The sequence below is a fragment of the Palaemon carinicauda genome, chromosome 22 (genome assembly GCF_036898095.1).
Source record: "Palaemon carinicauda isolate YSFRI2023 chromosome 22, ASM3689809v2, whole genome shotgun sequence".
Lineage (NCBI taxonomy): Eukaryota > Metazoa > Arthropoda > Malacostraca > Decapoda > Palaemonidae > Palaemon > Palaemon carinicauda.
Genome location: NC_090746.1, coordinates 84,025,580 through 84,050,954, shown reverse-complemented (window position 1 = coordinate 84,050,954; position 25,375 = coordinate 84,025,580). Strand labels below are relative to the sequence as shown.

Below are 25,375 nucleotides of genomic sequence, written 5' to 3'. Positions count from 1 at the left end.
CGACAAATGCACTCCTCTAATATATCTTTGTTGCGTCACTTTATACAATTCCTCGCTATATGTAAGAGATAATACTTTAGGCGTAGCTGAAAAACAAGCCATAAGATTTTTGCAATGGACAACTACCCCAACCTCTAGTTTACTGAGAGTGTGGGGGTTAGCCGGCTTCTCCAATCACTCACACACCTGGGCTGAGCACCCACTCTGCTTTTGGCTCGGTAGTGTGTGGACGTTGCCGCTCTCTCCTGCCATAAACCTGACTTGCCATTTGCTTACTGTATAACTAATTCTCTTTTTGGTACTTAACTGTTATTGCACCACCTCAATACTATTTTCTTGTTATTGCATCACCACTCCCAAAAGTAATAAAACAAATGTATTAAACAACATAAATGTATTAAACACCATAAATGTAATGAAAACAAGATCATATTTTCTACATAAATATAATTGAGAACAAAAAGAACTAAAAAAATGATTTAATCTGTAGGTGGATAAAACTCAACCATATCTGAAAGAATTCCTTTAAATATATTACCAACAAATGTAATTGAAGATGACTGACGCCAAAGAAACTGCTAAATATCCAGGTAGCATCTCTCGATTAGTTCCACATTGCCTCATGTTTCTGATCTTTGCAGAACGCCACAGACGCTCAGTATGTTGGGTATGGGCTCTTCATGATCCACAAAATTGTGGATGTGATTTACTGTCTGATGTTGGTATTTTGACACTCCTTATATGCACGCCATTCATCATAAAATATTGTTTTTTCAATATTAAACTTACCCGATAATCATGTAGCTGTCAACTCCGTTGCCCGACAGAATTCTATGGAGGGATATGCCAGCTATCACAATACTAGAAGGGGGTGTACTTACCAGCGCCACCTGTGGCCAGGTACTCAATCATTTGTTGTTGACACCTCCTCAATTATTCCTCTGTCGTGCTTCCGGCTAGACGTTCTGGGATACGCTTATGGTCTTCGAGTTTATTCACGGATATTTGGTGAAGTATTCTCTCAGATTAACGGCTGTCGCTTTACTGGAATCCTTCTTATATTAGCTAGATAGCTTTTATATAATACTGATATAACGGTTAACGAATTTTGCTTGTTTTTGGATCACCCTTTGGCTAACTCTTTGAAACAAGATGTCTGACGTTTCGCAAGCCCCCTCCCATAGACGATGTAGGTCTTGCAATAGGCGTATTCCGAAGGCCTCGGTAGATCCTCACACCGCTTGTTCTGACTGTAGGGACAGGCCCTGTCTATTAGAAAATCGATGTGAGGAATGCGCCGGACTTTCGGAATTGGAATTTGTCCGTCTTTTAAAATATTCATCTAAGTTAGAGAGAGGTAGAGTTAGGAGAAGTTCTTCTCACTCTTCTATGTTTTCCTCACTTCATGATCCCCTACCTTTTCCTACCCCTGTAGTGGCTACCCCCGAACCTACTGTGTGCCCTCCGCCTGATATGTCAGTTGTTTTGCATGCTATTCAGGCTTTAGGCGATAAAGTAGAATCAGTGGTAAGTGACCATAAGTCTCTGATGGCCGAAGTTAAAGAACTGAAGGTCAAGAGTGCAGTGGGTGGAATTAGTGCCAGTGCTGTGACGAGTGCTAGTGTCGGTGCAGTGCCAAGTGCTAGTGGTGCCAGTGTGGTGCGTGAGGATTTTTCTGTGCGAGCCAGTCGTCCTCCCAGTCCGGGACCTCTTGCAAGCTCCCATGCCCAGGGGAGAAGCAATGTCGAAGGGCTTAAGGGTTCGACAGGCCTTGTTAGGCGCACAGAACTATCCTCGGTGGTTGCGGGCGTGTCTTCCTTAGACCGTCACTCCCACCTGCAGACGATTGAGCCCGTCTTATTCTCGTCCGCTGATCAACTAGCAGGGAAGAAACGTTGGTCTCAGGTCTCGAGACCGCTTAAACGTAGAGTCCAGTCCGCGAGTGCTCAGCCAGGTTGCAGTCATTGGCTCAGCTCTGACTCGCCTCAGTCATCTGTCGACTGTACTCCGCCCAAGAGGAGTAAGGTTCTGCCAAAACAGAGCCCGACTGTTAAGACTTTACCTCAGTCTGTTATCGTTTCTGCCGATCCCAAGTGGACCCTGCTTCAGTCCATGCAAGCTCAGCTTTCGGACTTGATGCGTGAGTGTCGGGCTGAGAGTGTTGCACCTCCTCCTCCGCCTACACTCCCTCCGCCTGTTCTCGCTCCGCCTGTGCTCGCCCCGCCTGCACTTGCTCCGCCTGGTCGCAGCACCATCTGCCAGGCGTACGATGTTGAGCCACTTTCGGAGTTCGCTGTTCCCAGTGGTGTTCAGCCTCAGCCTTCTTTAAGGCAACCCTTGCTTTGGGATCAGGAGAGTTATTCCACTCTTCCTCCGCCTCCCCTTGCTGCTCCACCAGTGGTGCAACTCTCGGTTGGGGTACAACAACCTCTCCCCTCCGTGAGTCTGTCTGCTCAGCCATCGCTGCAGCGAGCTCAACCCTCCTCAAGGCAAGCTCCTCTACACCCTGGACTTGCGCCTCAGGAGCCTCAGCTTGCGAGAACTTTACCTTGTTCTGCGCAGCCTCAACCTCATCATGCTCCGCTCATCTCACAGGAACAGGAACGGACTACTCCGCCTCCGTCCTCCGCTCAGCTTGTGCAATCCTTGGGTTCAACCTCTCTTGCTAGGAGTCAACCTCCTTCACCCATGCGCCTGCCTTCTGCTTCGTCTGTTGTTCAGCCTTTGCAGTCTGAGCCTCAGGTTTTCCCTCAACAGTTACTGGAAGAGGAAACCACTGTTATTGTTCCTCCCCGTTCTGACTCTGCGGTTCAGCATTCTGGTCCGATCGCTTCGCTACCCTCTGCTGATGAGGTGTCGGATGATGAGGAGGCACACCTTGATCCCTCATCAGACTTGGACGAATCTAAGCTTTCTCCACTGTCGATTGATTTTCGTAAGGTCTTGGCTCTACTCAGGGAGATTTACCCAGACCACTTCGTCTCTGCTATTCCCCGCTCTCCACCATCTGAGTTTTCGCTGGGCGTACAACAAGCTAAGTCCAACTATACTAAGCTTGTCCTAGCTAGATCCTCCAAGAGGGCTTTAAGGATCTTAGGGGAGTGGCTGCAGTCTAAACAACACCTTGGCAAGACTTCCTTCATGTTCCCTCCAACGAAGCTCGCTTCGAAAGGTAGCGTTTGGTATGCCACAGGGGAAGCACCAGGCTTAGGAGTACCTGCCTCTGCCCAGGCTGACTTCTCAAGTCTGGTGGACTCGCCTCGGAGAACTGCTATGAGACGCTCGGAGGTTTGTTGGACCTTCTCAGACCTGGATCATTTACTGAAAGGGTTGTTCAGAGCATTTGAAATGTTCAACTTTCTCGACTGGTGCCTGGGGGCCCTCAGCAAGAAAACCTCTCCTGCGGACAAAGATTCTGCCATGCTAATAATGTCCTGCATGGATAAGGCCATCAGAGATGGATCGGGTGAGCTAGCGTCGTTGTTTGTATCAGGGGTGTTGAAGAAAAGGGAACAACTGTGTACCTTCCTTTCCGCCAGCATTACACCTTGCCAACGGTCACAACTCCTTTTTGCTCCTCTCTCAAAGTTCCTCTTTCCCGAGGAGCTAGTTAAGGACTTGTCTGCTGCCCTGATACAAAAGGACACGCACGATCTTGTAGCCTCATCGGCTCGTAAGTCTAAGGTTGCCACCTCAGTCCCCAAGACTTATCGCTCCCCAGTGGCTGATACCCCGGCTACGAGGTTCATACCGCCCTTTCGTGGTAGAGCCCCCAGCCGAGGAAGCTCCCGCCCAGACTCTCACAGGAGCAAGTCTAGGAAAGGATCCAGGACATCTAAGGGAAAGAACTGACTCTCAGTTTCTCCAGACAACAGTAGGAGCCAGACTCAAGATCTTCTGGCGAGCCTGGGAGAAGAGAGGTGCAGACGCACAGTCTGTCAGTTGGCTGAGGTACGGTTACAGGATTCCATTCTGCCTCAAACCACCTCTGACCACATCGCCCATCAACCTCTCTCCCAACTACAAAGAAGAGGACAAGAGGCTAGCATTGCAACAGGAGGTGTCGCTACTTGTGCAGAAGAAGGCAGTGGTTATAGTCCGGGACCATCAATCCCCGGGCTTCTACAACCGTCTCTTTCTTGTGGCCAAGAAGACAGGAGGTTGGAGACCGGTGCTGGACGTCAGCTCTCTCAACGAGTATGTCACCAAGCAGACGTTCACGATGGAGACGACCAAGTCGGTCTTAGCAGCGGTCAGACAGGAGGACTGGATGGTCTCGTTGGACTTGAAAGAGGCATACTTTCACGTTCCCATTCATCCAGACTCCCAACCTTTCCTGAGATTCGTTTTCGGAAAGGTTGTCTATCAGTTCCAAGCCCTGTGTTTTGGCCTAAGCACAGCTCCTATGGTCTTTACTCATCTGATGAGGAATGTAGCGAAATTCCTACACTTATCGAACATCAGAGCCTCCCTCTACCTAGACGACTGGCTGTTGAGAGCCTCCACGAGTCGTCGTTGTCTGGAGAACCTCAATTGGACTTTAGACTTAATCAGAGAACTAGGTCTATTAGTCAATATAGAGAAATCTCAACTCATTCCCTCCCAATCCATTGTGTACCTGGGAATGGAGATTCAGAGTCAGGATTTTCGGGCTTTTCCATCGGCCCCCAGGATAAACCAAGCCCTAGAGTGCATCATGAGCATGCTGAAGAGGAGCAATTGCTCAGTGAGACAGTGGATGAGTCTCACAGGGACCCTCTCATCACTGGCCCTGTTTGTCGAGCTAGGAAGACTCCACCTCCGCCCTCTTCAATTCCATCTTGCTGCTCATTGGGACAAGGGGTCGACTCTAGAAGCAGTCTCTATCCCTATCAACCAAGAGATGAAGACCACTCTCCTGTGGTGGAAGCACAATCTCCTTCTCAAGGAGGGTCTATCATTGGCCATCCAGACTCCCAATCTTCATCTCTTCTCAGATGCATCGGACTCGGGCTGGGGTGCGACCTTGGACGGACGGGAATGCTCAGGAGTATGGAACAAGGAACAAGGATTACTCCACATCAACTGCAAGGAACTGTTAGCAGTTCATTTAGCCCTGTTGAACTTCAAGTCCCTCCTGCTAGGCAAAGTGGTGGAGGTGAATTCAGACAACACCACAGCCTTGGCTTACATCTCCAAGCAAGGAGGGACCCATTCGAGGAGCCTTTACGAGATCGCAAGGGACCTCCTCATTTGGTCAAGAGGTCTAAACCTCACTCTGGTCACGAGGTTCATCCAGGGCGATATGAATGTTTCAGCGGATCGCCTCAGCAGAAGGAATCAGGTCATTCCCACGGAATGGACCCTCCACAAGAGTGTGTGCAACAGACTTTGGACCTTGTGGGGTCAACCTACCATAGATCTGTTTGCCACCTCCATAACCAAGAGACTTCCGCTTTATTGTTCCCCTGTTCCAGACCCTGCAGCGGTTCATGTGGATGCTTTTCTTCTGAACTGGTCCCATCTCGACCTGTACGCATTCCCTCCGTTCAAGATAATAAACAAAGTTCTGCAGAAATTCGTCTCGCACGAAGGGACACGGCTGACGCTGGTTGCTCCCCTTTGGCCTGCAAGAGAATGGTACACAGAGGTACTGCAATGGCTAGTCGACTTCCCCAGGACTCTACCTCTAAGAGTGGACCTTCTACGTCAACCACACGTAGACAGGTTGCACCCAAACCTCCACGCTCTTCGGCTGACTGCCTTCAGACTGTCGAAAGATTCGCTAGAGCTAGAGGCTTTTCGAAGGAGGCAGCCAGTGCGATTGCCAGAGCTAGAAGAGTTGCCACTCGTAGAGTCTACCAGTCTAAATGGGAAGTCTTCCGAAGCTGGTGTAGAGCCAATTCAATATCCTCTACCAATACCTCTGTGATCCAAATAGCTGACTTCCTTCTACATCTTAGGAATGAGAGATCCCTTTCTACACCTACGATTAAAGGATATAGGAGCATGTTGGCCTCAGTTCTCCGCCACAGAGGTTTGGACCTGTCTTCCAACAAGGACCTTCAAGACATTCTCAAGTCTTTTGAGACGTCTAAAGAACGTCGTCTTTCCACTCCAGGCTGGAATCTAGACGTAGTCTTAAGGTTCCTTATGACATCTAGGTTCGAACCTCTCCAGTCAGCTTCCTTCAAGGATCTTACCCTCAAGACTGCTTTTCTCGTTTGCCTTGCAACAGCTAAGAGAGTCAGTGAGGTTCATGCCTTCAGCAAGAACATTGGTTTTACAACCGAATCTGCAACATGTTCTTTTCAGCTTGGATTCCTAGCAAAGAACGAACTTCCTTCACGTCCTTGGCCTAGATCGTTCGAAATACCTAGCCTCTCCAACATGGTAGGTAACGAACTAGAGAGAGTTCTTTGCCCTGTCAGAGCTCTCAAATATTATCTGAAGAGGTCTAAACCTATTCGAGGACAGTCAGAAGCTTTATGGTGTGCCATCAGGAAACCCTCGAGACCCATGTCCAAGAATGGGCTTTCGTACTATATAAGGCTTCTGATCAGAGAAGCACATTCTCACCTAAAGGAGGAAGACCTTGCATTGCTGAAGGTAAGGACCCACGAAGTAAGAGCTGTAGCTACTTCGTTGGCCTTTAATAAAAACCGTTCTCTGCAGAGCATAATGGATGCAACCTATTGGAGGAGCAAGTCAGTGTTTGCATCATTTTATCTGAAAGATGTCCAGTCTCTTTACGAGAACTGCTACACCCTGGGACCATTCGTAGCAGCGAGTGCAGTAGTAGGTGAGGGCTCAGCCACTACATTCCCTTAATCCCATAACCTTTTTTAACCTTTCTCTTGAATACTTTTATTGTTGTTTTTTTATGGTTGTTACGGTAGGCTAAGAAGCCTTCCGCATCCTTGGATTTGGCGGGTGGTCTATTCATTCTTGAGAAGCGCCTGGGTTAAAGGTTTGGTAGAGGTCCTTTAGTAGGGGTTGCAACCCCGTGTACTTTGGCACCTTTGGGTTGATTCAGCCTCCAAGAGGAACGCTGCGCTCAGTAAGGAAGACGAACTTTAAATAAAGAGGCAGAGTAACGGTTCTATTCGACTTCCTTACCAGGTACTTATTATTTCATTGTTATTTGAGATAACTGTTATATGAAATATGGGATACTTAGCTATCCTTTAATCTTGTACACTGGTTTTCACCCACCTCCCTGGGTGTGAATCAGCTACATGATTATCGGGTAAGTTTAATATTGAAAAATGTTATTTTTATTAATAAAATAAATTTTTGAATATACTTACCCGATAATCATGATTTAATCGACCCTCCCTTTCCTCCCCAGAGAGAACCAGTGGACCGAGGAATAATTGAGGAGGTGTCAACAACAAATGATTGAGTACCTGGCCACAGGTGGCGCTGGTAAGTACACCCCCTTCTAGTATTGTGATAGCTGGCGTATCCCTCCATAGAATTCTGTCGGGCAACGGAGTTGACAGCTACATGATTATCGGGTAAGTATATTCAAAAATTTATTTTATTAATAAAAATAACATGTTTCAGGACGTATGTATTTATTGATGAGCGGAATTAGAGTACTTGCTAAGCGATCTGTAACAGCTAGCATGAATACTTTCTTGGTTTCAATGCAAATTCATCCAAACACCCACTGGTTTGGAAGAATTCAACCAACATGATTCTTCCTCTTTGGCAAACAATGCTTCATCTATCTCCACATGCATACCTGGTCCTCCAAATACAACAGGATTTACAAGAAGCTTCCAAAGACCTACCTCTCGCATGTAATTGTTCCAGTCAACCGTTGTGTTTTTATTCATTCCAAGTTCTTTCTCGCAATATTGTATTGAAGTCAGCTCGTACGTCCATGAATAAATGAGGAGAGTTATATCCTTGTAAGGCCGCCTTGAAATAACAAGCCAATTATTTGTTTGTACTCCTTTCTTATTTCTACAGTCCCTTTTGGAACAACGCACTGATTCATGTTTCTTCCTCCAAAAACTAGTTGTTCCATATCTGCAATACAAACCACGCTATTTAATAGGGGTATTACTTTCGGCGTAGCTGAAATGACGAGCCATTAATTTTTAACGAGGGTTAACTACCCACACCACTAGTTAGCGGGGGTAGGCCTAGGGAGGATAGCTTGCTACCGCTCCCCCTCACACACCTGTGATTGAGCTCACTTTGCTTTCGGCTCGGTTGGTGAACGGACGTTGCTGTTCTTCATCCTCACGGACAATTGACAGCCATTAATGCTTTTTGCTTTTTCTTTTTTCTTAGACTGTGTGTGTGAAGTTGACTTCTGCGACCATGCGCACCTGCCCTGGACTCTCCGACCACCCCTGTGGAACATTCATGTCGGCGGTCGAGACTGATCCTCATGCCCTTTGATCTTCTTGCAGAGGTCAATGGTGTGATAGTGTCAACAAGTGTAGTGAGTGTAGGAAGTGGTCTTCCTCCTAGTGGGAGAGGTTTTCGCGACGGCGGAAGAAGTCCAAGCGGGATATTTCTCCTTCGAAGGTTGCTTCGAAGGGAGAAAAACCCAAGGCCTCTTCTTCTGTCGCCCAAACCTCATCCGAAGCTCCTACTCGGTCGGTCTCTTTCGAGAGACGTCGAGTGGTAGCGTAGATCAATTTATTTCTGACCAATCTCGGGTCTCGAGAGATGAGGTTCCTTCCCCTAGCGAAGCAGCACCACTTCTCTCCCCGGGGGAGGCCTTGTCACTAACCTCCGTGTTTCAGATTTGGTCCTCCTTGGGGCTCACCGGTTCTCCCTCCAAGGAGGCATTGGTTTATTTCATCTGCATGGGTGCTTCTGTCAAGCAATCGTCGTCACCGTCAGAAGTAGATCCCCTGACACTTGTCGACGTTGTTGTGTCAGAGGTGTCTCATGCGACATCACCCATCTCCTCTGCCACTCCAAACTCTACTGTAGCTGCCGACTTAGTTTCCTCTGTTCCTGACCATCCTCTGAGGGGGAAACGAAGTTCATCTTTGGTCTCTCCTGCTAGTTTTTTTGTCCATCGGGGGAGTTCACTTACAGAGACACCTCTTCGGAGGACTGCTAACAGTCAGCTTGCTGATCCAACAGCCCCCAAAGGACGCATCCATCGGAAGGCTCGCCTTCCTCTTCGCCTAAGAGGCCTTCCTTCACCTGTGGTGAGGAGGCGTCTCTTTGGTTCAACGTCTTCAATGCAGTCCCCCGCAGAGAAGCCTCTAGACCAATCATCCATCTCTGCACCTGCAACCATTGTGACTTCGGTCCTGGACCTCTGTGCAGATCGTTTGCGATCTCCTTCGGTGGATGATGATCCTTTTAAAGGACACGTCGACCATCCATCCAACAGACCTGCCGACCTTCCATTGCCGTTCCTGTATGAGTCTAATAAAGCTCCACCAAAGTGTAATATACACAAAAAAGGCAAAGGCACGTTAGAAAACGTTTATATGTCCGCCACCAACAACTCACCCGCAGCCGCTGGCGATACTGCTACGTGTAGGTTGAATGCCCAATTTTCTTTTATTCTGGAAAATCCCATTTTCTATAGTAGACAAATATAACCTCCTCAGGCATTACGAATAGGGGAAACTAATGTACCGTGGCTATTCCGACTTTGTTTATGTTTAAGGGAGATTTAATAGAATTTTGGGACACCCGTGTGACCCATCGTAATATATATCTAAAAAAAAAAGGGTCACACATGTGACCCATCGTGTGGAAGAGGAAGCCTCGCCCTCAGACTGAAAGGAATGGACATTTCTTCATCGCTAGAACTTTCTCTATTTATACGGAGTTATGAACTTACCAGCCCCTAGTCAGAAGTGAGACCTTCCCCATAGAACGTGGTTCGAGTTCTCAGGTCTCTTAAGAGACCTCCCTAAGAACCATTATGCCAGGCAACAGATCGCCACCTGACTTTGAAGACGGTGTTCCTGCTAGCTTTGGCCTCGGCCAAGCGAGTCAGCGAACTTCGTGGTCTCTCATACGACATCGCCCATTCAAGGAAGACAGGGAGAGGTAACATTCAGTTGTTCCGTAACTGGAATACAAACCACGCTATTTACAATAGGGTTACCTTTTAGCGTAGCTGAAATGGCAAGCCATTAGAATTTAACGAGGGTGTATTACACCCGCGCTAGTTAGCGGGGGGGTAGGGGAGTGGTAGCTAGCTACCCCTCCTCCCCCTCACACACAGGTGAATACTCACTTTCACTTTTGGCTCGGACTGTGACAGACGTCTCTGTCTTGGTCCTCTCTTGGCAGCCATTGTTTGTTTGTTTTGTCTTTACTTAATCGCTTACTTTTCATTTACTCAATATATATGTAAACATGTTTTCATGTTTGTATATATATTTGAGTATAGAAATAAGTAAGTTTCCTTTTCAGATTTGTGTGTGTAGTGTACGATATCTACGTGGAGGCCTTGGCAGTTAGGCCACCACGGCGTATTTTATGGGTGGCGATCGAGTTTGACTTATGTCTTTCTCTCTCTCTCTTTTGAGGTCGTTCACCCTTTTACTACATGTTACTACGCCCTTGTAGCCTAGCTTCCTTTCCGTGTGGGGGGTTGCTACGCCGTACGTTTGTCTCAATTAGTTATGAATCTAATTGTAGTTTTTTGTTTTTCAGCTTGTAGAACGATTCCTTTCGGGGTTTTCGTTCTTTCTTTAGTGTTCATTCATTTTTAAATTACATAATTACCTAGTTACATAATTATAATTGTTATAATTCTGTTTTGGTTACAGCTCTCCTTCCATGAGTGTAAGTGGTTGTGAGGGCACGTGCCTGTTGTGTAATTCTTGTTCCTTTCCCTCGGGATTCCTCTTCGGAGCCTTCCCGGGGGAATGAATGTGTACTAATATTATTTGTTTTATTTTTTTACAGTTACCGATCTAGTTCGTTTCTGTAATATAGCAACGGTGTGAGCTGTCTGGTTGAGTCCTGGGGATTTTGCTGTTGCTGCCTCCCCCCTTGTTTTTTCGTCAGGGACGTGTCTCCTTCTACTGGTAGTACTCCCGTGACGACGGACAGCTCTCCAGTTCATTTTAGAACTCTCAGGAGGCTTGCCTCCTTGGGCGGGTAACTTTCCTTCCGAGGGAAGTTTTTCCTGTCCAGGCTTGAGTTTTTCCCCTTTTGGGGGGTTCTTCTCTTCCCTTTTTTTCGTGCGACTATGCTCTTGGTGCTGAGCGGTCGCACCTGCAGTTTTGCTCAAGGGGCTGGGCAACTGCAGGAGCTCCTCTTTGGAGGATTGCTCCTTTTAGGTCACTGGCTGACCAGTCTCTTCCACGAAGTGTTTCTCTTTCGTTCGCGAGAGAGTACACTCATAGAGACTCCTCTTCGGAGGTTTCTTCTGTTGCTGTTGCTGTTGCTGTTGGCCTCCCTCGCCGTAAGGCCCACCGTCCGCCTCGTCGTAAGGGCCTCTCATCTCCCTATAAGGGTGCTTGAGGCGCCTTTTTGGATCTCCGTTTGCAGCCTACAACTCCTTTTTCTCGATCTTCCGCCTTGGTGCAGATGGACAGCAGTCTGATCTCGTCTTCAGACGGGCAACGGTCTTCCCGACGGACAGCGGTCTTCCGACGGACAGCGGTCTTCCGACGGACATCAGTCTCCCGGCAGACAACGATCCCTTCGGGGCAAAGGGTTGCCCCCACGGGGGTTCTTCCCTTGCGTGTCAGGGTTTCCCTGCACGCCCTTCTGCTGTGTTCTCTCCTGCTCCTGCTCAGTGTGAGCACACAGGCGCTCTTCTGCTCATCAGCGCTCTCCTGTTCGTCAGCGCTTTCAAGATGATCATCCCTGCGGTTCCTGTTGGTTCGCCCTCGCGATCTAGAACTTCGGTTCAGGTCGGGGTCAAGGACTCTTCTTTTTTGAGCAGGCTTCCACGCGTAGCCTTCTGCTCGTCAGCGATCATCAGCTCGTCAGCGATCATCAGCTCGCCAGCGATCATCAGCTTGCCAGCGATCATCAGCTCGCCAGCGATCATCAGCTCGTCAGCGATCATCAGCTCGCCAGCGATCTCCGGATCGCCCACATGTGTTACAGCCGGCACGCCAACGTTCTTCAACACTTCTGAAGGAACATGGTTCGCCAGCTACTAGCTCACCTGCGCTTGCTGATCGCCATCGCGCGACCCTCAAACTGCGGATGCTGATCGCCAACGCGCGACCCTCAACTGCGGATGCTGATCGCCATCGCGCGACCCTCAACTGCGGATGCTGATCGCCATCGCGCGACCCTCAACTGCGGATGCTGATCGCCATCGCGCGACCCTCAACTGCGGATGCTGATCGCCATCGCGCGACCCTCAAACTGCGGATGCTGATCTCCATCGCGCGACCCTCAACTGCGGATGCTGATCGCCATCGCGCGACCCTCAAACTGCGGATGCTGATCGCCATCGCGCGACCCTCAACTGCGGATGCTGATCGCCATCGCGCGACCCTCAACTGCGGATGCTGATCGCCATCGCGCGACCCTCAACTGCGGATGCTAATCGCCATCGCGCGACCCTCAACTGCGGATGCTGATCGCCATCGCGCGACCCTCAACTGCGGATGCTGATCGCCATCGCGCGACCCTCAACTGCGGATGCTGATCGCCATCGCGCGACCCTCAACTGCGGATACTGATCGCCATCGCGCGATCGCACACCTGCGGATGCTGATCACCATCGCTCGACCCTGCGCATGCTGATCACCATCGCGCGACCCTCAACTGCGTATGCTGTTCGCCATCGCGCGATCGCCCACCTGTAGATGCTGTTCGCCATCGCGCGACCGCCTACCTGCGCATGCTGATCACCATCGCGCGACCCTGCGCATACTGATCACCATCGCGCGACCCGGCGCATGCTGATCACTGCTCGCGATCGCTCACCTTCGCATACTGCTCGCCAACGCACGATCGCTCACCTGCGCATACTGCTCGACCATCGCGTCGGCATAACACAACGCGCCATCGCCAACCTGCGTGTTAGCGCTCACCAGCTCACCACCGATCGCTTGTTGATCCATATCGCCAGCGGTCCTCCTCGCCCACGCGGCAGCTCGTTTCCTCGCCATCGCGCTAACGCTTGCGTTCGCCGCCTCGGACTCGCTCTCATCCACCTGCCCACCCTCACGACCGCTCGCCTGCGCGCCCGCACGACCGCTCGCCCGTGCAACCGCGCGACCACTCGCCTGCGCGCCCACACGCCCACGTGCCTGCACGTCTACGCTCATGCTCTCCAATGTTCGCCCACGCGCGAACCAACGGTTTTTCCATCGCGCGGACGGATGGTGTTCCGTCGCGCGAACCTACAGTGTTTCTTCGCACAAATGTCGGCTTATTTCTTGCAGTATCCATTGCTCGTCTATGGGTTATCGCTCGCCGACCACTAGGAATTTCCGTCGCGCGAGCTCCAGGGCAATTGCGACCACGATTCCCAATGGGGTTTTCGCAGCATGACCAGCCTGGCGAGTTCTTCTGGAGCGTAGTTCCAGAACACGGCCTCACCCCGTAAACACAGAGCATGGCACTTGCAAGAATAGGAGAAACTTAAGGGAGATCTGAGCAACACTTCTCTATTCCTGAACCTGAGTTAGCCCCTCCCCGTCATTCCCTGGAAGGATTTTTGGCGGGGGGCTTTCCGTTCGAGATTTCTCCATCGGACAAGGGGTGACTGCTTACCTCTTCCTCTGGGAGCTTACCAGGTTCTTTCCCTCCTTGGTTACGGCCCGAGGTTTGGTTCAAGGAAGCTACAGGAAGATCAAGGGTACTTTCCTCCTCTCGAGCTCAGGCACCTTGGCCTTTCGTCGTTAAGTATCTAACTTGCGGACAAGCTCGATGTTGTACCATCTGGACGCGCTGACTGAGGGCTTCCTTCGGGTGTCTCAACTGTGGAGGTCGACGACCTCAGACACCCTTCCATCCTTGAGAAGAGTTTGTTTGTGCCCAAGGACAGAGACTTAGACAGCTGCTGTGCGGAGTAAATCGACTTCCGGTTTCACTCCTCCAAGGCGCTTTCTTCCAGACTCTGCAGGGCTCCAGCGCCCTTTTCTTTCAACCACGTCGGCCTAAGTTATCGGCTACGACAACTGGGACAAGGTGTCCAATTGCAGTTTCCTCCTGTCAGGAACAGATGGCACGGGAGACTCCCCCGGGGGGGCATAGTCCTAAAAGGAGTTCACGAACTCTAGGATTGCAGGTTTTTCGCTGGGAGGATGCTTAAGGTTACTCATCCGAATGACAGCTTCCCGATGCCCATTCCCGCACAATCTCTGTGATTAGCCAAGGATATCGCGCCTGCCGTCTCTGTCAGCGAATTCAGTGTCTCTGAACCTCTATGCCATAACGTCAGCAGAATTGCCCGGTTGGGCAGAATGATCCATACCTTAGGCGAAGGTCTTCCTTAGGATCATCGACAGCTTCACCCTCGGCCCCCTCAGTCGATCCTTTCTTGTAAGGAAGGATCTGAGAGGGGATGTCCATAGTCGACCTCTCAGCCCTGATCAAGTTTGTCGAACAAACTTCGGCCAGCGTAGACCAGCAGAATCGATCAGACTGGTAACGAGGCGACAGGACTCCTTAAACCCTGGATCGGAAGGACGGGTACTTTCAGTTTCCATTCCATCCATCTTCCAGGGTGCTCGTCGGATTCAGCCTAGACTGCAAGTATTCCTGCTTATGATGCAGTGTGGCTATCCCGCCGTGGCATAGCAGGTTTGTTTCCCCAGAGAACTCTCCCTGCCTTCCTCTTGGCCGCTCAGGTGCAGGCTTCCGCCTCCTCTGCTGTTTGGAGGGCTGGTCAACTCCGGTAGGCTCGGGTTTCGACCTTCTTCAGCGCCGGGACAAGCTTCCAGATGCTTACCATGAGTGTGGGCTCATGGTATTTTGCTTGGAGCCTTCTCTTCCTCTGCCTCAACATCTGGAGTATCTGGCCATGATATTGAGTCAACGGCCTTACCACGTTGGAAACCCCGCTTCTCGTCCGTCCAGCGAGGTTAAGCAACGTCGGTACTTGGATGGGTGACTACCTGGGGACGCCAGATTCTGTTACCACATCCTCCGAGCCTTCCTTTCGGTTGACTGTGGCAAGACTGAGGAGAGTCGCAGTACCTGTTCTCAGTCAAGCAGAGCTTTCAGCCCTACCTTGGAACGTTTCCTAGTTCTCCTTTCCTCTTTGACCCGTCTATAGTCCGAACGGTCGCCTCAGGATAAGTTCCATGTGGGGCGATCCAAGTTCCGGTGGCTTTAGGCAATGTTTAACCGGACTCCCTGGCCCTATGGGACCAGCGGAACTATTAGACCTGCAATGGGGGTTGACCTATGGAGTCTCTTGATGGTAGTGGATATTCTCGTCCTTTCCCCACTTTCTTGATGCGGTTCTCGGACTCGTCAAAGGAAAGGGGGGGGGCATGTTCCGGTCCAGGCCTATGGTCAAGACCTGAAGGATACCTCTCCATCATTCAGGCAGGCTTAGGGGCCTTAGTCTGGCCCCTCTTCAGATCCTACAGCTCCTGCCGAGTCGCCCCGTTGCGCGTCGACTTCATTCTAACCAGCAGGGGACGCATTTTCACACCTTCACATCTTGCAGTAGAGATACCAGGATGATTGAGATTCTCTCAATACCACCATTGGCTCTCTCATTCCAGGCAGGGGAATGTTTCTCTCAGACTATCCGAGCAGAGCCTCGTAGAGAGAGTGTACCTGGGGGTCTTTGACCTTGGGTAACCAGCAAGTGCTGGTCTGGGGGACCTGATCGCGACAGCTTGGAACCTCAAGCTTCCGCTATTCTTCCCCCCAGTCTCAGACCCCGAGACTCTGGCAAGATGCATTCCGGTGATGGTGGGACAACTTCGACGCCTGCATCTTCCCTCCTTTTTGTCTGTGGACAATGGGTCTCAACAAAACCAGGTTGTCTGTCAACCTTTCAATGGGAGAGCTCCACTGGGACTATGCGCAGAACGGTTTCTGGACCCTCTGCTTCCCCTGACGGAACTCCCGGGAGAGCTTCTCCCACGGCGCAGACTACTCAAGCAACCACACTGCGACATCTCCCGAACCGGGTCGTCGCTTTGGCTTCATGCCTGGAGACACTACGCTTCCTCCTCAAGAAGAGACAACCCGGTACAGTCGCGGTACGGAGGTCGCGTCATCTGCGATAGTCATCCCCAGGGGTCTCCCAGGCAAAGTGAAGAGTCTAAGGTGGTTGGTGCCGTGGGAGATATACCTCTTCCCTTGAGGCCTCTTCTCCAGCAATAACGGTCTTATTGCCTTTCGGCGGGAGGAAACTCCTTTCCGCTCTCGGCAATGAAGCCTGTCGCTCAGCCTTTCCCTGACCTTCAGGCCTAAAGGAATACTTTTTCCTGCCCGCTGGATCTATCCTCGCTCATGCGAAGCTACGATCGTCCCTGCCCTAGTCGGAGGAAGACCTCCAACTTGGAGCATGGCTCGGACTTTTAGTCCTTTAAGAGATCTTCTCAAGACCCTTTTACGACAGGCCTCGGATTGTATTCCGCCTTGGGTCTTCTGCTCACTCTGGCCACGGCCAGTGTGTAAGCAATCTTCTTGGTCTCTTTCTACTCCCCCCTTTCTAGGAAGAGGGGAAGGCAACATTCAGGCTCGCTCCTGAGTTGTTGGCTAGACTCAGAATCTGAGGGTCCCGGCCCTTCGGTCCGATTCATTCAAGATTTCGAGTCTCCATTCTGTGTCTGATGTCCCAAGACCTTCTCTTTCTTGCCAGTAAAGGAATCGAGAGGTTAGCGCTGGGGACAGCTGCAGTTTGTCCTCAGTTGCAGCCGATTTGGGAGCACAAGGAGGACATGGGGGGAGAGTCACCAGTATACCTCTTCAGCCCGGACTCAAGGACATTCATCTCGACCTGTCTCCAGACCCTCCCCCGTCACGTCGCCCTACAGCACGATGTTGGATACATCGCAACGTCCTTCGCCTTCGAGTAATACTACTCTGTGACGCAGGTGCTACAAGCTGGAGTCTGGAAGCGTCTAATGACCTTCGCAGCCTGCTTCCTGCAGGGCGTGACCCACAGGAGTCTCGATACGTTTTCTATCGCTCTGTGGTGGCTACACAACAGCTGGTCTAACCTCAGGCTCCTTTTTGGACAGGTAGCAGAAGGTTGAGGGCATTGTTATCAGGTTTTAGTCTGCATGAACGAAAGAAGTATGTCTGGCCCTTACTTCTTTCTTCATCATCCCCTCTACGGGGAAGCAGCATCCTGGTCTCTGCATAGCTGACCTCGAACCTCTGCAGGTAAACCATGCTTCCTTGTGTTCCGAGTATTGAGTCAATTCTGTCGCGTCCCCCATACCCTGACGAGGTGGTATTGGGAACGTCCTAACCCAGAGTTCCTTCTGGAACTCCAGGTCAACTGCCTAGGACGGGTCACACTTCTTCCTTCACACACAAGCTTACGTAGTTCACATGGTTCCTTGCGGAGCAAGGAACTTGTGAGGTGCAGGGACTCCTTTTCTCGAGTGCGACTCACTCGGATTCTGAGTCCCCGGGTAAAGCCAAAGCCAGTATGGCTGGGGACTTTCCACCCTTCCTAAGGGGTAAGTCACCCTATTGTAAATAGCGTGGTTTGTATTCCGGTTACGGAACAAATGACAAATTCGAAGATAATTTGTATTTTTCCTAACCATACAAACCTTAGCTATTTACACATATTTGCCCGCCAGCCCTGTCCCCCAAGACAAGTCCTACCTCTAAGTGAAAGTGAGTATTCATCTGTGTGTGAGGGGGAGGAGGGGTAGCTAGCTACCACTCCCCTACCCCCCCGCTAACTAGCGCGGGGGTAATACACCCTCGTTAAATTCTAATGGCTCGCCATTTCAGCTACGCTAAAAGGTAACCCTATTGTAAATAGCTAAGGTTTGTATGGTTAGGAAAAATACAAATTATCTTCGAATTTGTCATATTCATCCCTGAGTTTATTGCTAAGACTCAGAACCCGGGAGTAGCGGATCCTCGATTTGACTCCAGGATTTCTAGTCTCTGTACAGTAACAGATGGCCCAGACCATTTCTTATTATGCCCAGTAAGGAGTTTGAGGCTGTACCTCAAGAGAACAGCCGCAGCCCGTCATCGTATGCCTGCACTATTCGTCAGCACAGGAAGGACCAAGAAGAGAGTCACCAAGAACACTATCTCAGTATGGAATCGCAGGGTCATTGACCTTGCACTGAATCCAGACCCTCTTCCATCATGTCGCCCCAGAGCACATGATGTCAGGGGCATAGCTACGTCCCCAGCCTTCAAAAGAAATTATTCAGTGACACAGGTTCTTCAAGCTGGGGTGTGGAAACGTCAAAACACGTTCACATCCTGCTACCTGCAAGACGTGACCCACAGGAGACTCGATACGTTTTCTATCGGTCCTGTGGTGGCTGCACAACAACTGGTTTAAAACCTCAATCTCCTTATTGGACAAGTAGCAGAAGGTTGATTGCATTGTTACCTGGTTTTTGCCTGCATGAATGAAAAGGTTTGACTAGCCCTTCTTTTCTTCATTCTCCCCTCTCTTGGGGAAAGCAGCATCCTGGGTTCTCTGCATAGCAGACCTCAAACCACTGCAGGTAAACCATGCTCCCTTGTGTGCTTAGTATTAAGATTAATACTGTTGCGTCCCCATACCCTGACGAGGTTGTATTGGGAAAGTCCCAGTGCACAGTTTTCCATCTAAAGAACTTCGGAACAACTTTCCAGGTCGAGTCACATTTCTACATAACCTTCACACAGCTTGCGTAGGCCGCGAACCTTGCGTAGTAAGGTTTTAGCAAGGCGCAGGGACTCATTATTTCTTGAGTGCTAACACACTTAGATAAGGAGCCCCTGGGTAAAGCCAAAAAGCCAGATTGGCTGGGACGTCCACCCTTCCTAATGGGTGAGTCACCCCTATTAAATAGTATGGTTTGTATTCCAGTTACGGAACAAATGATAAATTTATAGATAATTTGTATTTTACCTAACTACTGTATACAAATCTTAGCTATTTAACCAAACTTGCCCGCCAGCCCTATCCCCCTTGAAGTCCTACCTCCGAGCAAAGTGAGCTCAATCACAGGTGTGTGAGGGGGAGCGGTAGCAAGCTACCCTCCTTACCCCCGCTAACTAGCGGTGTGGGTAGTTAACCCTCGTTGAAAATTAATGGCTCGTCATTTCAGCTACGCCGAAAGTAATACCCCTATTAAATAGTTAAGGTTTGTATAGTCAGGAATAATACAAATTATCTACGAATTTGTCATCTTCATTGAGCACCCATTTGCACATTTTTCCTCCAAATGCACGATTCCAACCTCTTGTTAATATCAGGATATTAGGGGTGGTGCAATAACTAGAAAATAGTATTGGGGTTATATCGGAAATTAGTGGTGGGGCAATAACAGGAAAGTACAGTGAACCCTCGTTTATCGCGGTACAGTAGATAGGTTCCAGACGCGGCCGCGATAGGTGAAAATCCGCGAAGTAGTGACACCATATTTACCTATTTATTCAACATGTATATTCAGACTTTTAAAACCTTCCCTTGTACGTAGTACTGTTAACAAACTACCCTTTAATGTACAGAACACTTAATGCATGTACTACAGTACCCTAAACTAAAACAGGCACAAATATTAAAGGCAATTTTATATCATGCGTTTCCTAAACACGCTAAAAAGCACGTTAAAAAATGGCAACCAATGTTTTGTTTACATTTATCTCTGATCATAATGAAGAAACAAACTGGAGGTAGAGCTTTGCTTATTACCCAGACATATTTCCCATACTATTCCCTTAGGACTACATCACATCTTCCTACTTTAGATATATATATATATATATATATATATATGTGTGTGTGTATATATATATATATATATATATATATATATATATATATATATATATATATATATATATATATATATATATATATATATATATATATTTATATGTATACACATATACATACCTACATATATACATACATACATATATACATAAATACATGCATACATATATATATATATATATATATATATATATATATATATATATATGTTACTGTATATATATGGGTTATGGAAAAAATCCGCGAAGTGGTGAATCCGCGATGGTCGAACCGCGAAGTAGCGAGGGTTCACTGTACCCAATTTTTTGTTTCTCTCTTCATATTGTGTGTCTTCTGACCGGCCTCGTGCACACCTGTCCTGGACCTTAGGGCCGCTCCTGCGGTACGTTATCCGCCCTCGAGACGGATCCTCACCGACTGTGTCCGTCTTGCCGGGGCCAATGGTGTGACCGGGACAGCACTTGTCCCGATTGTCAAGAGTGGTCTGCCTCCCAGTGGGAAAGGTTTGGGCATAGGAAAAAAAAAGTCTAAGCGAGATTTTTTTCCTTCAGGGTCTTCCTCGAAGTCGAAGAAATCCCAGACTACTGCTTTTACCCCCAGATCTCTCCCCGAAGCTGCTCCTCGACCGGTCCCCTCGGGGGTATGGCCGAGTATTAGCGTTGCCCTATTAACCTCAGGGAAGCGCCTGCTCTTTCTCTGATTTGTTGGTCATGTGCCTGTCACTGGGTGTAGATGGTCCCATGTCAAAGAAAGGTCTGTTCAACTCCTTCAGCTGGGTACCAAGAGGAAGCATACACAGACTTCCTCAGAGGTTGATCCTTCCCCCTTGGGCACAACACCGGGAGACCTTAGTGTTGCCTGCCACTCAGACTTCTGGTCCCCTGCTGTGGCTGAAGCCAACGACTGTTTCCCCCAACCAGAGTCTAGGGGAGAACAAAGTCTGAGGCAATGGCCTCCTTCGGGAGGACGTCTCTCTCGTCCGCGGGAGAGACTTCCTAGAGACCAGCTAGTGACCTCTGAGCAGTCTCCCACTTTGGATGAACCTACTAGACGTTCCCCTTCAGGTGTTTGTCAGTTGGAGGAATTTTTAACTCCTCGTCACCCTGGGCAAAGTGAGTTCAATTACAGGTATGTGAGTGGGAGGGGTAGCAAGCTAACCCCCACTACCCCCGCCAACTAGCGGGATAGGTACTTAACCCTCGCTAAATTTTAATGGCTCGTCCTTTCCGCTTCGCTAAAAGTAAAACCCCTAATAAATAGCTAAAGGTTTGTATCATTAGGAAAAATACAAATTTGTCATTTTATTGATTATAGCCATGTGATGTCTCAAATTTAGTGTTCTTTAAAAGTGCCAATTGATGTAATTTTTTATTTCTTTCAGATAATTGCATTTGATGAGTTGAAGACTGATTACAAAAATCCGATAGACCAATGCAACAGCCTAAATCCGGTTAGTAGTGTGTGACTTATTTAATTTAGTACAGCACTGTATGGTATTTTTAAACATTAAACTTACCCACTGGTTATATAAAAATGGCTTTAGTCCCTGACGTCCGGCAGAAATTCAAAAACTCGCGGCAATCGCAGATAGAGTTGCCAGGTGTACACTAGCGCCCTCACGGGAGATAGGCCAAACTATTCCATCCATCACCAGATCTTCCCTGCCGGCATTGCTGGCAACAACGCTTGGAATTCACTCACTATCTACCTTGAATTTTGGACAGTTATCTTGGTGATGTACACTGTTTTTGGTTATTGGTTTTCGCTTTCGGATTCTCTTGAATACTTTTTTGATTTGGATTACTTGGATTATTTTGACCCTTGCTTGTTTTTTTATCTCTCTGTATAACTTTTCAATATGGCCGACCCTTCTCCTTCTTATAGGAAGTGTGTGAAAGGGTGTAAGACTCGGCTTCCAAAAGCCTCTGTGGATCCCCATTCAATTTGTTTTAGATGTAGAGGTAAAATTTGTGAATATGGGATCGGTGTGAAGAATGTACAGTGAACCCTCGTTTATCGCGGTAGATAGGTTCCAGTCGCGGCCGCGATAGGTGAAAATCCGCGAAGTAGTGACACCATATTTACCTATTTATTCAACATGTATATTCAGACTTTTAAAACCTTCCCTTGTACGTAGTACTGTTAACAAACTACCCTTTAATGTACAGAACACTTAATGCATGTACTACAGTACCCTAAACTAAAACAGGCCCAAATATTAAAGGTGATTTTATATCATGCATTTCCTAAACACACTAAAAAGCACGATAAAAAATGGCAACCAATGTTTTGTTTACATTTATCTCTGATCATAATGAAGATACAAACTGGAGGTAGAACTTTGCTTATTACCCAGACATATTTCCCATACTTTTCCCTTAGAACTACATCACATCTTCCTACTTTAGATATATATATATATATATATATATATATATATATATATATATATATATATATATATATATATATATATATATATATATATATATATATATATATGTGTGTGTGTGTATATATATATATATTTATATGTATACACATATACATACCTACATATATACATAAATACATGCATACATATATATATATATATATATATATATATTATATATATATATATATATATATATATATATATATATATATATATATTACTGTATATATATGGGTTATGGGAAAAATCCGCGAAGTGGTGAATCCGCGATGGTCGAACCGCGAAGTAGCGAGGGTTCACTGTATTTCATTGTCTGAGAGTGAGTGGTTAGCTTTTGAATGCTACTCTCGCAAATTAGAGAGAGACAGGGTTAGGCGTAGTTCTTCTCGATCTAGAGATTTATCTACTTCCTAATATCATTGAACCTGTTTCTTCCCCGGTAGTGGTAGATCCAATACCTAATACTGCTTCATTGCCATGGTGTTCGCCTGGCTGTGTTGAGAGCATAGGGTGACATACCCTTCCGCTTTCAACTTGCCCACCTTTACCCGCTTCTCACTCACATGCTGTTGAGCCTGCTGTACCTGGCAAGCAACGCAGGCCCGTGCTCATGCCCACGATCAGCTAAGCTTGTCTTCAGTGGGGGTAGTTAGTACGCTACTTTAGTGCAAGGCTTGCATTCCACTCACGAGCCAACAACAGTTTCTTGCGAGGTCTTATGTTGCATGGGGGGTTCAGTGGAGGCCTGCAACAGAACCCCAGACTTCTGTACTTGACTCTCTCTGGTGAGAAGGCGGCTGGAACCTGAGAACCTGTCATAAGACTCTGGTTGAAATGGAGACCACAGCACAATCAGATAAGCAATGAGATGGTTAGTCTGCATGGTTACAATACACATCAAGAGGGTGACGCTTCCAGATCCCAATTTATCTCGCTTTTGAGAGTACCTCCTGTTCATGGTATCAAACAAGGTACAGTATACCAGTTCAGGGTGTTGTGGTATAGATCATCAACAGCCCCACAGTTGTACACCAAGATCTTTTCCATAATTTCTGCCTAGGCCTCAAACAGATCTTGATATACCTAGGCTTGAATTTAGACAGCTTGAGGGAAAGTGTCCCCGTTCACAGGATCGTCCTATTAAGTTGCGAGAGCTAGCTCTCCTGTTTTTGTTTTAAGACAATTCTATTCGTAAGCCCATTAGTGGCAAGGACTTTAGAGATATTTACCCTCCCTCGAGCACCTAGTTCTAAACAGTCAACTTTGAATGCAGTCCATACAGTGGCAATGCAAGGCCTTCTAGTCAGATCCTGAGGTGTGGCTTTCCGACACCAGCCTATGCAGGGTCGCAGACTTTTTGTTTACCCCTCCAGAACTTATGCTTTTCTCAGGCACATTAAGGTTGGGGAGCCCCATTGGCTGCAATATGGAGTGTCAGGTCAGTGATCTGATGTAGATCAAAATTGCCACGTCAACATGCTAGAGTTTAGGTGACCTTTCTCGCCTTCCAGCATTCTCAACCACTCCTGTCAAACCACATGAAAGAAAGTGTTGATAAGCAACAACGCCACAGCGGGGTAGTTCCTGAAACAAGGAAATACAATTTCTTGTTAGCTTTGCTTTCTAGGGGTTCAGATCCTGCTTTGGAGAGATAGCAATGCAATCTCCCTGTCAGGTGGAAGCAGATAGTTTAGATCCGAGTGGTTTTTATATCCTTGGACACAAACTCTTAATGACTTGTTGGGGGGGGGGTTCACCAACGGTAGACATTTTGCGTTGTCCTACCAGAAATTCCTGGTTTCTTGCGTTCCGGTAGCATTACCAAAGGCAGTGTTGAGAATGTTTCTCGATATCCTTGAGACATTCTCGAGGTCTATACCTTTTCCACATTTTTCCTATTAAGGAAGGTTCTCAATAGGGTCAGATTGACTCAACCTCAATATGGCCCTCATTGCTCCATTGACTTCAAGTAGAGTGATACACTTCTTCCATTGTCGGGTTTCCGAAGGAGTTTCTTCGCCTTCCATGCAGGTTATGACAACCACATGCCTGGATCTTCCACAATTCAGTGGAGTCCTTACATCTACATGCTTGAAGGTTATCCAGCATCTCTTCTTGCAGGGAGGGTTTCACAATGATCTGTCTCTAATTTTAGTCTTCCAGAAGGGTTATAAACGTACAAGATGTACTCTGAGCAATGATCTAGCGATGGAACTGGTGTCTGGGTGCCTCAGGAGTGCATCCTCCTCAGTTTATCAAGCAAATTGGGCCCTGTTACTGTGGTTAGTATCGTTGGAGGGGTTACTATCCCCCCGGAGCTTCTATACCCCTGGTAGCCAATTTTACTGTTCTAAGAGAGGTAAAACTCTGCTCAGTGTCAGAAGTGAAAGGCTACAGCTCATCCTGGATACAGGTCTCAAGGCTGAAAGAAGTTGAGCATTTCCTCTTTGGTAGAGCTGTGTATGCACGCTCGAAGTTGAAAATAGGTCTGCCTTTCATCGAAAGGGAGACTTTCGCCCTGGAAGGTGATGGAAGTTCTACGTTCCGTAGATGAGGCTTTTCCTCTATCCTTATACACTTGCTAACACAAATAACCCAAAAACTACTACATTGTAAATGTTCAGTGGCTACATTCCAGTTTACACAAAATGTCTGCAAGAATGCTCTATACCTACAGCTTAGAAAAACTTTTATTATTATACTAATTGTAGAAGACTTTAACTTTGGTAAGCAGCTCTTCTAGAAGTACGATACTCCAAAATTAAACCATTATTCTCAAGTCTTGGGTAATGCCATAGCCTCTGTACCATGGTCTTCCACTGTCTTGGGGTAGAGTTTTCTTGCTTGAGGATGCCCTTGGTCACATTAATTTATTTTTTCTTATTTTCTTTTCTTACTGGGCTAGTTTTTTCTGTTGGAGCCCTTGGGCTCATAGCATTCTGCTTTTCCAACTAGGGTTGGAGCTTAGCTAGTAAAAGTAATACCTACAGTATGCCTCAGTGAGCTGATTTACCCATGTGTGGCAGCAAGATGTTTTCCATTTCCAATGATGATATACTTTATGCCTAAAGACTTTTTAGCTCGGGGTATTTCACGAACAT

The 25,375-nt window shown here is 47.9% G+C and overlaps 1 protein-coding gene across 1 annotated transcript in view; it reads left to right on the top strand.

Annotated features, from left to right (window-relative positions):
- The window catches only part of cni (protein cornichon), a 93,274-nt gene that overhangs the window by 1,173 nt on the left and 66,726 nt on the right, over positions 1 to 25,375 (top strand). The window contains exon 2 of the mRNA XM_068346450.1: positions 21,219 to 21,287. Within this exon, the coding sequence (XP_068202551.1) occupies positions 21,219 to 21,287 (69 nt within the window). The remainder of the gene's footprint in view (positions 1 to 21,218; positions 21,288 to 25,375) is intronic.